The sequence below is a fragment of the Festucalex cinctus genome, chromosome 5, assembly GCF_051991245.1.
Source record: "Festucalex cinctus isolate MCC-2025b chromosome 5, RoL_Fcin_1.0, whole genome shotgun sequence".
Classification (NCBI taxonomy): domain Eukaryota; kingdom Metazoa; phylum Chordata; class Actinopteri; order Syngnathiformes; family Syngnathidae; genus Festucalex; species Festucalex cinctus.
Window position 1 is genome coordinate 28007743 of NC_135415.1, and position 16314 is coordinate 28024056.

At 40.0% G+C, this 16314-nt stretch overlaps 3 protein-coding genes across 8 annotated transcripts; 2 read left to right on the forward strand and 1 right to left on the reverse strand.

The window, feature by feature from the left end:
- Positions 1-721: 721 nt before the first annotated feature.
- Positions 722-4286, forward strand: c8h22orf15 (chromosome 8 C22orf15 homolog). 2 transcript variants are annotated; one of them, XM_077520992.1, is made up of 5 exons: positions 722-869; positions 2272-2358; positions 2650-2772; positions 3955-4029; positions 4140-4286. In XM_077520992.1, exons 1-5 carry the CDS (start codon positions 845-847, stop codon positions 4265-4267), a joined length of 438 nt encoding a protein of 145 aa, XP_077377118.1. In that variant the 5' UTR covers positions 722-844; the 3' UTR covers positions 4268-4286. The 2 variants fall into 2 exon arrangements, with proteins under 2 accessions (XP_077377118.1, XP_077377119.1); XM_077520993.1 differs by lacking the exon at positions 2272-2358.
- Positions 4287-5031: 745 nt separating this feature from the next.
- Positions 5032-11667, forward strand: upb1 (ureidopropionase, beta). Of its 4 annotated transcripts, none has more exons than XR_013283483.1 (12): positions 5032-5169; positions 5680-5817; positions 8118-8289; positions 8360-8447; positions 8527-8621; positions 8800-8958; positions 9050-9219; positions 10257-10338; positions 10452-10494; positions 10642-10796; positions 10867-11200; positions 11301-11318. XR_013283483.1 is itself a non-coding variant. In XM_077520987.1 (12 exons), exons 1-11 carry the CDS (start codon positions 5714-5716, stop codon positions 11165-11167), a joined length of 1161 nt encoding a protein of 386 aa, XP_077377113.1. In that variant the 5' UTR covers positions 5681-5713; the 3' UTR covers positions 11168-11200; positions 11301-11667. The 4 variants fall into 4 exon arrangements, 2 of the variants coding, with proteins under 2 accessions (XP_077377113.1, XP_077377114.1); XR_013283484.1 differs by lacking the exon at positions 5032-5169 and having other exon boundaries at positions 5681-5817; positions 8118-8161; positions 8270-8289; positions 11301-11352; XM_077520987.1 differs by lacking the exon at positions 5032-5169 and having other exon boundaries at positions 5681-5817; positions 10867-10914; positions 11123-11200; positions 11301-11667.
- Positions 11668-11868: 201 nt separating this feature from the next.
- On the reverse strand, positions 11869-16308 carry gucd1 (guanylyl cyclase domain containing 1). Of its 2 annotated transcripts, none has more exons than XM_077520990.1 (7): positions 16089-16308; positions 15881-15996; positions 15698-15782; positions 14734-14899; positions 14542-14633; positions 14033-14274; positions 11869-13465 (listed from the first exon to the last, which is right to left on the reverse strand). In XM_077520990.1, the coding sequence occupies exons 2-7, from the start codon at positions 15885-15887 to the stop codon at positions 13374-13376; spliced, it is 684 nt and encodes a 227-aa protein (XP_077377116.1). In that variant the 5' UTR covers positions 15888-15996; positions 16089-16308; the 3' UTR covers positions 11869-13373. The 2 variants fall into 2 exon arrangements, with proteins under 2 accessions (XP_077377116.1, XP_077377117.1); XM_077520991.1 differs by having other exon boundaries at positions 16159-16305.
- Between the last annotated feature and the right edge of the window lie 6 nt (positions 16309-16314).

A 16314-nucleotide genomic window follows, 5' to 3' on the forward strand; every position in this document is an offset into this window, starting at 1 on the left:
GATAGGAATATACTTCTTTTTTTTCCCCTGATAAAAGAAGAGACTCTAATCTCTCTTTTGGTATGTTCCATATTTTTATAGCAATAGAACACAATATTTCACGGGCCTTGAAAAATCAGTCAAAATCCAGGAAAACACTTCTGTGAAAATGGTTGGGAGTGAATGAGTTAATGTAAATGAATTGAACCGATTTACCCTACGTGAGAAACATTCTGGAATTTTTCTGCGAGGTCATCTAGCAGAGACAACACGTCCCGGGACAAATAAACTTCACAGTTACAATAACAGTCATACAATCACACTTAACAAAATTACATGAAATTAATGCTAATTTTCTATTCTTCTCATTTCTGGCTCCTGATCATAAAACGGGCACGAGAGGCAACCGATACCAGACCACCGATACCTTGAAATAAGGCTAATTATCGGTATTCCGCCAGCTGTAGGTGAGCTGATGTGTTAACTACTTGCAACGTTTTGTTTTTTTTTTTGTTCAGGATTTTGTGGCAGTCCTGCGGCCCTTTTCAGAGTCCAGGATGCCTTTCGGCCTGTGTGTAGAAAATCCATGGAGACGGACCACAGCGGTTGCCCCATTGTCACGTGTTTGACAAGATCTGGATTTTACAGGATGCAATGGCGCATGTGTGTGCCATCCCATTCATACGGTGTCCCCCTGCAGGCCGAGTCTTTGTGCGGAGCACAAAACCCATTTAACAGCCTCCATTGTTGACGTCTGCACGCGGGTTCCTCTCCGGTCTCTTCGGCACAAACACACGCGGGCCCCGAAGCTGACAAGAACTCAAAGCGAACGACGCAGAAAAACAACGTTTTTGTATCAAGAGAAATGTTTGTCACCGTCCTGTTTGGAGGTTTGAGATATTCACATTGACATATTTTTACATGTTTCAATATGCCGTCGTCTCAAAGTTTAATTTGAGATTCTGTATGTTTTTAAAAATAATGCTTGGAATGTAATTTTATTGTGTACATTAATTTGGTAACACTTTATAACTGTTTATAACTAATAGCTCATTAGTAAACTGTTAATGAATCATTTGTGTTCAACAATTTAAGTCAGGGGTGTCCAAACTTTTTCATTTGAGGGCCACATACAGAAAATCAGAAGGACGCAAGGGCCACATCATGTTATGAAGAGAAATTGTGTTTACTCCTAAAAATTGTTTACAAAAAAAAAAAAAAAAAGTATTTGTGCTTTTGCATATTTAGAAAAATTCTACAGTATATAAAACAATTTATTTGTAATATGTCAGTAGGGTTATTATAGTTTTGGAATTTTTCATTTGAGTTTGTTTTTATTAGTTTTCAAGGTGGTTCTATTAGTATTTATTAGTTTAGTTCTTTAAAAAAAATGCTTAGTTTTAGTTTAGTTTGTTAGTTTCAGTATTAGTATTAGTTAAAAAAAAAAGTGTTTTACTTGCACACAATATTTAAAAAGCACCATGGGAACAACGTCATCTTTTGGTGCTTTTCTATTGGCTGCTGCTAGATGATGTCACTTCTGTGTGACATACTTTCAAACGTCATTATTCCGGTTTATATCAAAATAAATCTACTAAAAAATTACATTTAAAATCATCCCCAAAGGCTCGTGCATTAAATTAATTACCAAAGACTAAAACAAAGGACATGTTTGCTATAATTATAGTTAGTTTTAGTTAGTTTTGTAAACATAAAATGTAGTTTCAGTTAGTTTTCATTTTTTAAAAAGCATTTTTGTTTTTATTTTATTTCGGTAACAATACTGTTTTTTGAATTGTAGTTTTTTCATTCGTTTTAGTTAACTAAAATGACCTTTAATGGCACCTGTTTTTCGATACTCTCCCTTCTTACTTTGACCATCTCCAAACATTTTTGTGTTGTTTTATTTGAACCGAGTCAAATGTCATTTTTAGCACACGTCGCGGGCCACTGAAAAATGGACGACGGGCCGCAAATGGCCCCCGGGCCGTAGTTTGGACACCTCTGATTTAAGGAGTTATGATGTAGATAGTTAATGTTTAACTGTTAGATAACGAGTTATAGTTAATTTGTAACTATACCTACTAAATGAGTAATAGATCATAAACAAACTATTAGTAAATCACTAGTGACTTGTTGATCAGTATCAGTTAATACTTTATTGGAACTAAGTTGCAACGAATCATGAACTGCTAGTAAATGAATCATTAACAGTTTACTAAGGATCTATTAACTAGTTATGACGTACTGTATTACCGTCACGTCAATTCTAATCCTCAGTTTTCTTGATAGAAAGCCAAATGGAAATGTTTAACATCAACTGCAAACTGATACACTTTGTCCACAAATTAAAGGAGCGTTGTGGTGTGGACTTGACAGGTATTCACTAATGCGCTCATCAATTTTGCACGTTTTTTTTTTTTCCCTTTCTTCTTGCAGCTGTCATTTTTTATCACTTTACTTCCGTTTTGGGCTGAGTAAAATACAGTAGTGGGACTTTTACAGAAAAGAAGAAAAATGTAGGAATTATTAGTGGATTTTCTCATGTTTATAGAAAATGTTGCATGCCATTAGGAATGCGAAAAGTAACAGCATACAGGAAACAGACAAAACATTGTTTATGTCACATCTTCTTTCAACTTTGATAAAAATATGTGCCCTATCTTACAGACTGTGTGGACCTAATGAATCGCAACGGGACAGTGGTGAACTTAGAAGCCAAGCAGCTGAGTGTTGACCTGGCCAGCAGCCTGCTGGCAGAGAGGCAACACTATGTCCTCCTACAAGTTTGTCGTGAGTTCTCCTTTTCTTCTCTGAAGCGGAAAAAAAAAAAAAATCGCAACAATACCAAACACGTTGTTAAACTGATATCACTCGAACATTATTAATAAAACCGAGTCTTCTGATCTTATCCATACATTGATTTTGGAGGAGGCAACAAGGCACTAACAATTAAAATGTATGTAGCTGACCTTGGCATCAATGATCAAACATGGTGGAAAGTTCCGTACCCGTTCTTTATTGGAGACACCGTGAAAACTACAAAATAGAGATAAAGGAAGAGAAAGGGTCAATGTCAAATTCGCAACATAAAAAGCAAAAAATAGTTAACTACACAAACTAATTCATACAAAATATAAACACGTTCCAAAAAATAAAACATGCTTATATGCACCACTAATGTTCACCAAGGAATAAAGACACATATTAATCTAATATTAAAACATACATCACAATTTATTAACAAATAATTTAAGACAAATAAATGACGCACCTCGTACGTCACTCCCGGCGCGACTCGACAACACGCACAGACTTGCGAATGGTTTAACCTTTTTTTTTTTTTTTAATTTATTATTATTATTTTTAACATTTATCAACAAAAGAAGCTTACAGGCTTACAGAAACATTGAAATATACAGCTGAGCGATATCAAAAACAGACCGCCCCGCCCCCTTTTTTTTATTTTTTCTTCTCTCTTTTCTCTTTCTTTTTTTGTTTTAAGTTTGTTTATATTTCGTGTTATTTTTTAAATTTCTCAACTTTATTGTTCATCTATATTATGTTTAACAATGTGATATGTTACGCTATTGTTCACTTGAAGTTAAACGAATAAAGAAAGGAAAAAAAAAAAACTTACACATGAATGGAGTGTCAGTCAATGATGCATTACCGACAAGCAACAGTGACAATCCATTCATATGTAAGACCGTGCTGTCGAGTTGTACCGGAAGTGACGTCATACAGCCCACAAATTCGGTCTTCGGAGGACCCAGCCTTGAGGCAGACTGAGTAAACTGGGCTGGTGAAACCTTTTTTTTATTTTTATTTTTATTTTTATTTTTATTTATTTATTTTAAGCAGCTCAAATTACCTCCTCACTCCAACAACGCCAGGCTGACGGCGCACAACTGCCACCCAGCGGCCATTCCACATAATGCCGTCATTTACAATGCACATGTGCTTTCTCTTTAGGAAACGATAACAATGGTGACCGGAAATATATTTCCCTCTTACACAATGTCAGCCAGAGGCATCCAGAATTAAAAGGTGACTTCAACTACTGATAATAATAATACTAATAATAATAATAATAAAAAAAAAAAGGACCAATCCGACTGGCAAGTCAAGTTGTCATCTGGCAAATGCTTCACCTGCAGAGCCCCTGAGGAAAGTGTGCAACCCTGGACAAGAGCGAGACAAGAAGGTCACCTCTGTGCGGAGAGGACACGTACGCAGGAGGGGTCCTGCCGGCCACAGCTGCAGCAAAGATGCCTGTCAACAATGAGCACTGGCAACATTCAGCCACCATCCGTTTCTGATACTTAATCCTGCTCAGGGTCATGGATGAGTTACTGTCGGGCCTATCATAACTGTCACGAGATCTGGTTGCCGTCCAGTCGCAAATTCGCAGGGACACAAATAATCAACCACATTCAGTCATACTTGCGCTTTTGTTGCAACTCCTTACTTAGACACCTAAAACACCAAACGAGACTTCCTCAATTATGTTGCAACACTGCTGACGGTTTGCGCTAAATATTCAGAAATTGGTGACTTCATATTTATGCTAGCCTTAACTGAAGACGGAGTAAATTAGGACTGTAAAAACAGTGGCTAAAACAGTGAGTTGTGAGAGGTTAAAGCAGTTCAGCTTGAGCCACTGTATTTGTAAGCGTTGCACAGTAATCTGTGAGTCAATATTTATCATTCCTTTTCTACATAAACTAGCTTATCCCGGCTTGCTTTAGGCAAAAGGCTAATTATATTGACGCGGTGGCAACTTGGCGACTTTCCCGCGAAATCTGGTGACCTTTTTTGTCACGAGCGGCAAATCTAGTGACTTTTTTCTGGTTTACTTGAGTGTTATTTTTATTATTTTTTAACTCACTTTTTGCCTCTCCCACGTTATTCCTCTTTCCTACAGCGTCAAATTATGCAAATTAGTCGATGGCATCATTTAGCGACTTGTAGGGGGACTTGGCAACGCTGTGTTGCTGGAGCTAATGGTTTGATTCGCAACTTCGGCTTCAAACTACAGAAATGTTTCACTTTTTTAGCTTAAAATGGCTTACCTTGATGAGAATCCAGCGTCGTATTATGGTCAAAGGTTGAATCCTGGTTGTTTATTGTGATTTTGCGGCATCCTTGTGGTGGATGCTTCATGCTAAGCTAACTGATACGTTACACGTTAGTTGCTATATGACTACTTCTTCTTTTTCTTTTTCTTCTACTTTATTTTTGGCAGTTGGCAAATACCTTTTGGTGCATTATTACCACCATGTTTTTGTTACATTTTAACATTATTCTCAAAGTGCTTTCTTTCACTGTCTTTTTGTGTAGTAAAGTGTTAACATTGTTTCCCTTGACAGCATTCTGGGCAAATAAAAAGTATGCGCGTCACGAAGGGAAGTTGAATCATTTTGTGACTCAGGCTTTAATCATTTAAAGTTGAATATTCTGTTCAGTTTGGTTGTTTGGTCATGTCGTTTCTGTTTAAAAACCTTGTGTGACTTTAATCTTTTTTTTTCTTTGCAAAACATACATAAGTAATAACAAAAAACTTGTGTCTGCGCATGACTTTTCCGAGTCAGTTAATAAGCAACTTTAGCAAACAGCAGTGGCAAGAGGTGTGTCAATGTGACGTAGCACTGACGATGATACACAAACTAGAAGAAACGCTGTTTTTTTTTCTCGCAGCGCTGCCTCCTAAAAACCTGGAGTAGCTGCAAAAATGTCTGCAGGCCAGTTTGAATCGCTGGAGACAACTCTGGAGATGTACATTCCAAAAGCTGAGCTGAAAGAAGTCAAACGCATCTTGTTTGGAAAGGAGACCAAGTGAGTTGAAATAGTTTGCTGTTCTCATTTTTTACTTTTTGCATTCTTTTGTTTCTTCAGTGTGTGGTTAGTTACTGATTCAGATGCGTGAAGAGGACTTTGCTTCGTTTGATCATTGTGCCCCAGTGTGATCTTTACCCTTTTGTGCTAGACTAAACAGCTTGTTTTGCACAAGGCAAACATGAAAGGTCCGTACAGTGTATTTGTATAGTGAAGCTTAGCAGTATTGCTATGCTATGTTTGGCCTTTTGGAACATGATATATTTGTTCAATCTGCCCCAAAACAAACAAACCAAAACAATGCTAAAATGGGACCCAGCTGGGCAGCCCAGATGGGTCCCATTCACCAGCCCATCCATGTGGGTTTTAGCTAGGGTCCATATGAGGCCCACCTTGAGCCCATGTGGGCTTGCCACCATGAAATCCCTGGCCAAAATTGACTGGGATCCAGCTGGGCATCCCAGATGGGGCCCATTCACCAGCCATTCCATACCCCTGTGGGTTTGAGCAAGGGCCCATATGAGGCCCACCTTGAGCCCATGTGGGCTTGCCCACATGGAGCCACCATGAAATCCCTGGCCAAAATTGACTGGGACCCAGCTGGGGCCCATTCACCAGCCCATCCATACACATGTGGGTTTTAGCAAGGGTCCATATGAGGCCCACCTTGAGCCCGTGTGGGCTTGCCCACATGGGGTCACCATGAAATCCCTGGCCAAAATTGACTGGGACCCAGCTGGGGCCCATTCACCAGCCCATCCATACACATGTGGGTTTTAGCAAGGGTCCATATGAGGCCCACCTTGAGCCCGTGTGGGCTTGCCCACATGGGGTCACCATGAAATCCCTGGCCAAAATTGACTGGGACCCAGCTGGGGCCCATTCACCAGCCCATCCATACCCATGTGGGTTTTAGCAAGGGTCCATATGAGGCCCACCTTGAGCCCATGTGGGCTTGCCCACATGGAGCCACCATGAAATCCCTGGCCAAAATTGACTGGGACCCAGCTGGGGCCCATTCACCAGCCCATCCATACACATGTGGGTTTTAGCAAGGGTCCATATTAGGCCCACCTTGAGCCCATGTGGGCTTGCCCACATGGGGCCACCATGAAATCCCTGGCTAAAATTGACTGGAACCCAGCTGGGGCCCATTCACCAGCCCATCCATACACATGTGGGTTTTAGCAAGGGTCCATATGAGGCCCACCTTGAGCCCATGTGGGCTTGCCCACATGGAGCCACCATGAAATCCCTGGCCAAAATTGACTGGGACCCAGCTGGGGCCCATTCACCAGCCCATCCATACCCATGTGGGTTTTAGCAAGGGTCCATATGAGGCCCACCTGGGGCCACCATGAAATCCCTGGCCAAAATTGACTGGAACCCAGCTGGGGCCCATTCACCAGCCCATCCATACCCATGTGGGTTTTAGCAAGGGTCCATATGAGGCCCATCTTGAGCAAGCCCACATGGGCAAGGCAAGGCAAGGCAAGGCAAGGCAAGTTTGGGGCCACCATGAAATCCCTGGCCAAAATTGACTGGGACCGAGCTGGGCATCCCAGATGGGGCCCATTCACCAGCCATTCCATACCCCTGTGGGTTTTAGCAAGGGCCCATATGAGGCCCACCTTGAGCCCATGTGGGCTTTCCCACATGGGGCCACCATGAAATCCCTGTCCAAAATTGACTGGGACCCAGCTGGGGCCCATTCACCAGCCCATCCATACCCATGTGGGTTTTAGCAAGGGTCCATATAAGGCCCACCTTGAGCCCATGTGGGCTTTCCCACATGGGGCCACCATGAAATCCCTGTCCAAAATTGACTGGGACCCAGCTGGGGCCCATTCACCAGCCCATGCATACACATGTGGGTTTTAGCAAGGGTCCATATGAGGCCCACCTTGAGCCCGTGTGGGCTTGCCCACATGGGGCCACCATGAAATCCCTGGCTAAAATTGACTGGAACCCAGCTGGGGCCCATTCACCAGCCCATCCATACCCATGTGGGTTTTAGCAAGGGTCCATATGAGGCCCATCTTGAGCAAGCCCACATGGGGCCACCATGAAATCCCTGGCCAAAATTGACTGGGACCCAGCTGGGCATCCCAAATGGGACCCATTCACCAGCTCATATCCAACCCACATGGGTGTGTTAACAAGGGTGTTTAAATACGTATTTTGTATTTTGTGCACACATTCTTGACCCAGATGAATAAAAGCAGTGCAATATTGCAGCTTTCATAAAGAGCCACATATGAGTGAGTTTCCAATGCAGAATGTTAGTCTACATCCTGTAGGATTCTGGACCTCCCATCAGGTGCCCTGGAGGCTGCACGGCAAGGTGACTTTGAGCTGAAAGCTTTCAGTTTTGAGGCTACTGAAGAACAGCTGAGACTGCCCAGAAGGATCCGAGTGGGACTTATTCAGCACCACATTGTTCTGCCAACAGATGTGCCCGTCCTGGACCAGGTCAGGGAGCAGATAGCAGCAAGCAGAACACACATTTCAGTGAATTAACAACACCGGTCCTTGCCAACAGGTCAATGCTATGCACAACCGGGTTGGTCAAATAGTCGACGTGGCGGCCACGTGTGGCGTGAATATGATCTGCTTTCAGGAAACGTGGAGTAAGTGAGACTATGATGTTGTGCGGAGATTTTGCAACAACAACAAAAATCTGACTGATCTGCGTGTTGCTGAATGCAGCCATGCCGTTTGCCTTCTGCACCCGTGAGAAAGAACCATGGACGGAATTTGCGGAATCTGCCGAGAATGGAATTACCACGCGCTTCTGCCAGGAGGTGACTGAACAGATATCTCACAATAGCGGGACAAAAGTACGGGGATTTGATTCATCAATCAGTCAGTCAGAAATTGATGTTTGTCAAAAGGCCACTCCAAAGTGTGGACCGACACCAGTTGCTCATCCCAAAGTTTCGTGCATTAATCGTGAATTGATATTGTGATTCTCCCGCTCAGTTGGCCAAAAAATACAACATGGTGATTGTGTCTCCAATTCTGGAGCGGGATGAGATGCACAACACTCTGTGGAACACGGCGGTGGTGATATCCAACTCTGGAGATGTGCTGGGGAAGAGCAGGAAGAATCATATCCCCAGAATTGGAGACTTTAACGAGGTCAGTGTGGCTTTTCTTTCAGATTCCGCCGATTGACTGCAGTTTTGACAGAAGCTGACTTTTTTTTTTTTTTTTTTTCCTTTGCGCTCAGTCGACATATTATATGGAAGGTGACACTGGCCACACAGTGTTCCAGACACAATTCGGGAAGATAGCCATCAATATCTGCTATGGGCGCCATCACCCACTTAACTGGTTTATGTACAGCATGAATGGAGCTGAGATCATCTTCAACCCTTCTGCTACTGTTGGGGCCTTGAGGTAAGTGCTGGTGGACAGCTTGACTTACAAAGAGGATTTTTGGAATTCTAAAGTAAAAATACAGTAACAATATGTTATTATTAGGGGTGTCAGGCGATTTAAAATTTGTAATCGTAATTAATCGCATGACTTCAATAGTTAACTCACGATTAATCGCAACTTTTTATTTCTGTTCTAAAAGTACAAGAAAATATTTTTTTAAGTTTTCATACTTGGTCATAAAAAATGGAAAAAAAAGTTAGACTAATAAAAATATGGCTACATCTTTTAGTCATTGATACAGCAATTTCATAATTCATAAAATTGAGTTAAAATTAAAAAAAGATGTACTAATAAAAAAACGTCTGATAATGATTTGTGTTGGTCATTTTAATGCCACTAGATGGCATAATTGCATTTTTTTTTTTAATGTTGGTGACAGCTCAGTGAATTTTTCTTTTCATAATAAGAGCAGTCTAATCTTTAACATGAAGTAACTTGTGAAATTCTGTAAAAAAAAAAATTAAATACAATTTGACCCCAGTCTCCATAAATATGCATTATTAATAAGTTTTGACTGGATGTCTCTGCTGCGTTGCGAGTGGAATTCTTACTTTCCAAGTAAGGAGCGGTCATTAATCATGCGTTAAAAAATAGTGGCGTTAAAGGAACTTTAAATTAACTCAAAATTAATGCACTAATATTGACACCTCTAATTATTATTATTATTATTATTATTATTATTAGTAGTAGTAGTAGTATTAACTTCACAAGTGTTGCTTCAAGGTAGCATATTCTGGAAAATTGACTCTTTTTTTAATTTTTATTTGTATTTATTTTTTATTATTATTTTTTTTAGCGTCATATTAGATTTGTCTTTTTAAACTAACTACTTTTACACAAGGGTTTTGTGTTGGGTGTCCCATGAGTTCAGAAAACGATGGTGATGAATGGGATGAATGCATGCATAAATTAACTGCTGTTGCAACGACTATGCTCTCCCATCACTTTTTTTTATTTTTTTTTTTAAATAATGTTGCTCTATCTTCTTTCTCTAGCGAGCCCATGTGGCCGATTGAGGCCAGGAATGCAGCCATAGCGAACCACTGTTTTACCTGCGCAATCAATCGGGTCGGGACGGTAAGTCAGAGTAACCTGTTAAAGTTTTTACTTTTGTATTTGATATGATTTGTTTCACGTTCTTGTTTGTAAGTTAGGAGGTGATTAATAGTACACTTTTTTTGCTCATGCAGGAGCATTTCAAAAATGAATTTACATCTGGTGACGGGCAAAAAGGTAGGATATGGAATTTTAATTGACGTATTGGGGTACATATGGAGCATCATTGTGTTAGCATATTGTATGAATTTGTAGCTACATACGCTGTTGTGTAAATAAATAGGCTACATTCATAACATCTATCGCCTTTGGTGGCGTCTGCAGCTCACCATGACTTTGGCCACTTCTACGGATCCAGTTATGTGGCTGCTCCTGATGGCAGCCGCACACCGGGCCTTTCGAGAACACGTGACGGACTACTGGTAGTAGAAATGGACCTCAACCTGAACCGGCAAATCAGTGACAAATGGAGTTTCAAGGTAATCAAACGATAAGTGGATGAATTCACACAGCTTCGTTGGAAACGAATACTGTTTTTTTTGGCCCCAGATACCGATACCCAGTTTTGCAATATCAGTCGAAGCCAATCCAGTACAGGTACCTTGTTTTTGTTTTTTTTCCAACATGAAAAAGCTGCCCTGCCATTGGTTCAGAGCATTCAAAGGCCAATAGGATATCTTGGCTTGGTATGCAATGAACATGTCACACATCAGCGAATGTCGTGCACAAGCAAGACACAAGATGCTGCATCCTAAGTCCCATATTTGCGTCGGAAATAACAAGTATCTGCATGTTACTTCTTAAGTACTTGCCGATGCGGATAGCACGTGCTGTCTCGGGGCCTTCCTGATACCGGTATCAGAACAACACTACTTTTCATATGGTAACAGGTTTATCGCAAATTTCTGAAAGTCAAAATTTTCGTCCCACTCTGGCTCGATCTTCTGATGTGAAATTCTTTTCACTCTTATTTTTTTCTGTAGATGACTGGGCGTTACCCTGAGTATGCTGAAGCTCTTACCAAGGCTGTCAAACATGACTTCCAGCCCCAAATACTGAAGGAATAGATGAAAGCAAAAACTAACCTCCACAGAAGAGGTTCTCAACTGGTCTGTCTGTTTTCCCCCCTTGTATGTGTCAGAGCACTTTTCTGACTCAACAAAATACATTTTCTCAAATTGAAAGACAGGCCCGACATCAGATGCACGTTATTTTTTTTTCATGACCGTGGAGTCGTGGACTAGTCATGACTCATTCGAGAATCACTGCTCACTATGAAACACATATTGTCAGCATTTACTTGCTGTTTTTCCATCTTGTCTTTGAGAATAAAAGTATGTTCCAAATTGATTTTCTAAATGCAAATGTGAATGACATGTACACAGATGAGAATTTGTTGTCTCAAAGATTCAGCAAAATCAAACAAATAGGATCGCAACTGGCGCATTAATTTTAATCAGTTAGTTTCTTCATAACCAAGACATTCTTAAACATATACAGACCTCCGAGGTTCTCTTAAAAAATAAAATAAAATCACAAGAAGCTGAAGTGTATGATTAAATGTTTAATTTAAAAAGCAAAAATTGCGTGTGAAACGTGTAGTGCAATGACTTTTGAAAAGAAAATGACATGGCAAACTGTTCACTCTCATCAACAAGGAACACAAGTCAAGATCAAAACATGCTTCAGAACCAAACCAAATCCTTTTTATGGAAACTTATTTGAACAGAAAAGATCAACAGAATAACACAGGTGAGTTTATGAGCTTCAAGCATGTTCTTATGTAGGCAACTTCTGCTTTGGGATATTTTATGGAATCCACTTTCCCTTTAGGAGGAATTAAATCTGAGAATGGTCACAGGACAATTCGTTGGGCACACCTGAATTTGCGCACACCATATTATCTATCTATCTATCTATCTCTTTATAATAGATAATCATAGATGAATGTTCAGTCTGAGTTGATAGACAAAATATTGGAATCATCTTTATTTGTAATGTTTTAACTAGGGATAGACCGATAATCGGCCGGGACGATTATCGGTGCCGATATTTGGCATTTTGACAAATATCGGCATCGGCCATTTTTTGAATCTGAAGGCCGATAAAGCTCACTGAGCAGGGAATACTTGCGAACGTAGCGAATTTGGGGCTTTCATCAGGATTTGTAAGATGTTCGCAGTCAGTTATTATTTGTCGTAAACACATTTGGAACATATTCACACCATTTTTCAACGCGAAAATCTTTTTGAAACGTTTTTACGAACCCTAACAAAAACCCCAAATGAGCTACATTCGCATGAATTTGTTACTCAGTGAGAAATTATATATAGTTTAAAAATCCCCCCCCCCCCCATTTTACTGCAAATGAATATCGGCTTGAAATATCGGTTATCGGCCTACTTGACGACAAATAATCTGTATCGGTATCGGCCTTGAAAAAACCATATCGGTCTATCATTAGTTTTAACCTGCACTGCAAATCCCAACTACATTAATATTAAACATATTGTTCAATGAATACACCTCTTGACAGCATCCATCAAAACTGCTCATCTTTGTAAGGCAGATTTTAATGACCTGAGACTTTCAAAAGCCCAACAAAAGCCGAACAAAATGTGACCAAAGTTGATGTAGGAGGACATAAAATAAGTGCTGACGTGGGAAAACACAAATGTACGAATAAAACAAATCTTGACACCATAAAACCTGAAAAATGAAAATCTGAAAACTCATCATCTAGGTCAGAATTCATCACAACTCAACACTACATTTATCAATTTCATAAAAAGCCATACATTCAAAACTCCTAATAGTAAATTCATAATAAAACGTTGTGCTCATCTAAAAAAAAAAAAAAAAAAAACATAACTAAAAACAATTCAACATAACCTATTGAGTTAATTCCTGAACAGGCTGAGTGGTGTTGAAGTATTTTTCACATGAGTGGCTGGACTAATTAGCACCAATGCGAGGTGGAGGAGGAAACGCACACGCTGAACAAGTCCACCTTGTGCATGAAATGAAATGAAATCCAAATTTACCAAAAGTCTTTATCAACTCGCTCGAAAGATGAAGAGGATGTCCTCATCCGTCCCGTAGCTCCGCCGGGCCTCCTCAAAGTTACTGACAGTGGTGCAGCAGACCCCTACATTCACACATACACACGTTTGATTTTTTTGTAAATGTTTGCAGACATGTTGACACCCTTTAATAAAGCCAAACGTATCATATTGAAGACAAGACATTTCAAGCCCTCTATTTCACGAGTATATATTTTTCCCATTAAAACCCTGACGTAGACATATGATCTGACATATGCATTGCTTAGATAATCCATTAGAGGGCAGCATCACCCAGCTAATGGCTTTTCCAGCAACCTTTCAAGATTGCAAGAAAGGAAAGACACCAATACTTAATAGTGGGAAATGTTCAGATTTTTGGAAATACTAATATGCTTGATATGTATGTTTATTATTCTAGTTTTGACAGTTATAAATTTATGAATTTAAAGCTTTGTGACCGGATGTATCAAATATGACACAAATCAAAAGTCATATGTAGAAGTTGATTTTCAAAAAATTTTTTTGGGTTTATTTATTCAAAAGGACCACTCTATTTACAAAGAATCAGAACTTTCTCTCCTATATTTCATGGTTCGGGCTTTATAGGGTGAACTGAAACATGATGTATGACTTTAAACGTTATCACTCACGGTCAGAAAACGCAGGGTTGTTGTACAGGATGCAGCCAGTGGTCCTGTTGAAGCCGCGCAGCACGACAAAATGCCCCTGATAGTCTGGTCTCCTGCAGAAACACTTCTGGCCCGCAGGGAGGAAGCAGCAATATTTGACGGGCGCGGAGCAAAGTTCACACGTCAAGATGACAGCGTTGAGCAGCACGATGGCGACGTGGTTGTCTTCTAGATGAGACTCGATTTCCTGAATGGTCACAGAGCTGCAGGGGGAAGAATACAAAACTACTCAGTGAGATTTGTGCGGTGAGCTACAAAGCAAAACCTTGCATCCAAAACTCCTGTTCTTGTTGTCAGTCAATTGCAGGAACCATAGAGACAAGCAATCATTCACATTCACATCGGTTGAAAGTAATCAAGTAATCCAATATGCAACTTTGAGAAAAATCCCTCAAGCCACATCAACCTCTAATACTAATACTACGCCACTGTAATACTTTGCATTTTTATGTATAAACAACAGTACGCACCACTTCTTCACAATGACACCTTTGCTTTCTGCTTTAAGGAAAAGCTCATTCACTCGATCTTCTTCTGTATCAAAATGTTTCTTGTAAAAGGACTAAAATGCAGAGAACAAACATTACAAAACCAGATGAATGGATGTGTACATTCAGAGTAATTTTCTGAGTTGGATTTAGTCACTGTCTGAAGAAAGGTACCTGATTCCTAAAGCCCTTATCAACTCCCAGTGTCTGTGTGCAAAAGCAATGCTTGATTCCTAGATGGTGCATGAGGTAGGCCAGGTCAATAGTCCACACGCTCTCAGTCATTTTCAGGTCCCAGCATGCTCTTTGAAACTGATCATCACTGATGGGGTGCAGGTACCTGCCAGGCCAGAAATACACAAGCTCAACTGTAAAGCCAACATTTACTTTTGATTGTTTTTGTAACACAGTAATATTTCCAACACTCGGGTTTCAAAAACGTTTACTGATTTGAAATCTGAATTATTAATGATGCTATTATTAACTTTGAAAGAACTCCAGGGACTCAGTCGGTACATTGAGTGTACTGTATTGTTCCTCTCCGCACTATGACCTGGATGTTGTTTATTTTGATTTGTTTTTAGTCGTTTTTGTTTTCTAATGAACAAAAGTTGAACAGGCGCAAATTGTAGAAGTGCACATAGTGACTATTTTTAGCAGCTGATGTTTAAAAATACATGTTAATATTTGGCTATACAAAATAGACCAGTAATGGAGAATACGCCTAATAAATTTGATCATTAGTAATCTGTTGTTTTGACATTGTTGTGACACTTACCATTTTCACGATAGCAGTAGTAGTAATAATAATAATGCATAAGTAGTGTAACAAGTTTCAATTCAGTCTGTATTATTGTACAGTAACTTAATGTAATAATTACTTTCAAAAGCCAGTAATTAGTAATACACTCGGAAGTGACACTATTGCATTCAGCTGTTTTTATTTTATTAAAGTGCTAATGGATTTTACCCTGCTGTATATCTTTGTATTCCACACGACCTAGATCTGACATGTCTGATTTAATCAGTCATTACAATTTACAAACCCAACTAAGAGATTAGATAACGAAAAACACTGGACTTCATTTTTGCTTGTGTAATTAAAAATGCTTTGCAGAAAATAAGATGTAATGCTTACTTGAGTACCATCCTGGAGCAAGCTAACCCACAGTCCCAGTGGTACAGCTGCTGAATGACAGGTACATCCAACAGGACGGCATCATCTGGGGAAAAACAGGCAAAATTATTTCATTCATGGTAATGCGGGTGCGAGTCGTCCAACACCCTCGTTGAGTTGTTGACATCAGCTGATGTCACTCACCTGTCATTCTGCTGTCGACCCTCGAAAGAAAAATCCGTCTACTCGCTTCCCCAATTCAAAATTTGTTGTTTACACGAGCGGTTCAACAGTTGCATTTCTCATTCTCGAGTTTTGGTCTAGAAAAAAAAAAAAAATCTTTAAATTTAACGTTAGCTGCCAGGCTAGCAGTATTAAACTGTGGTCGCGCGACTGCCGCTAATTCACCCACCAAGCTTAATTTACGAACTCACACCAACATTAGAACAAATTCAACACGCAAACACAAATATGTGACAAACATTTATATAGTTGAATTAATTGGGAATGGCCATTCCTTCATCGAGAGGTTTTCTCCGACTCGCCGTAGAGCTTTCATCTTCTTCTACGTTTACTTTGTGGGGGACTACAAGCGACAAGACAGCACATACTGACATCTAGCGGATTTGACTGGACAC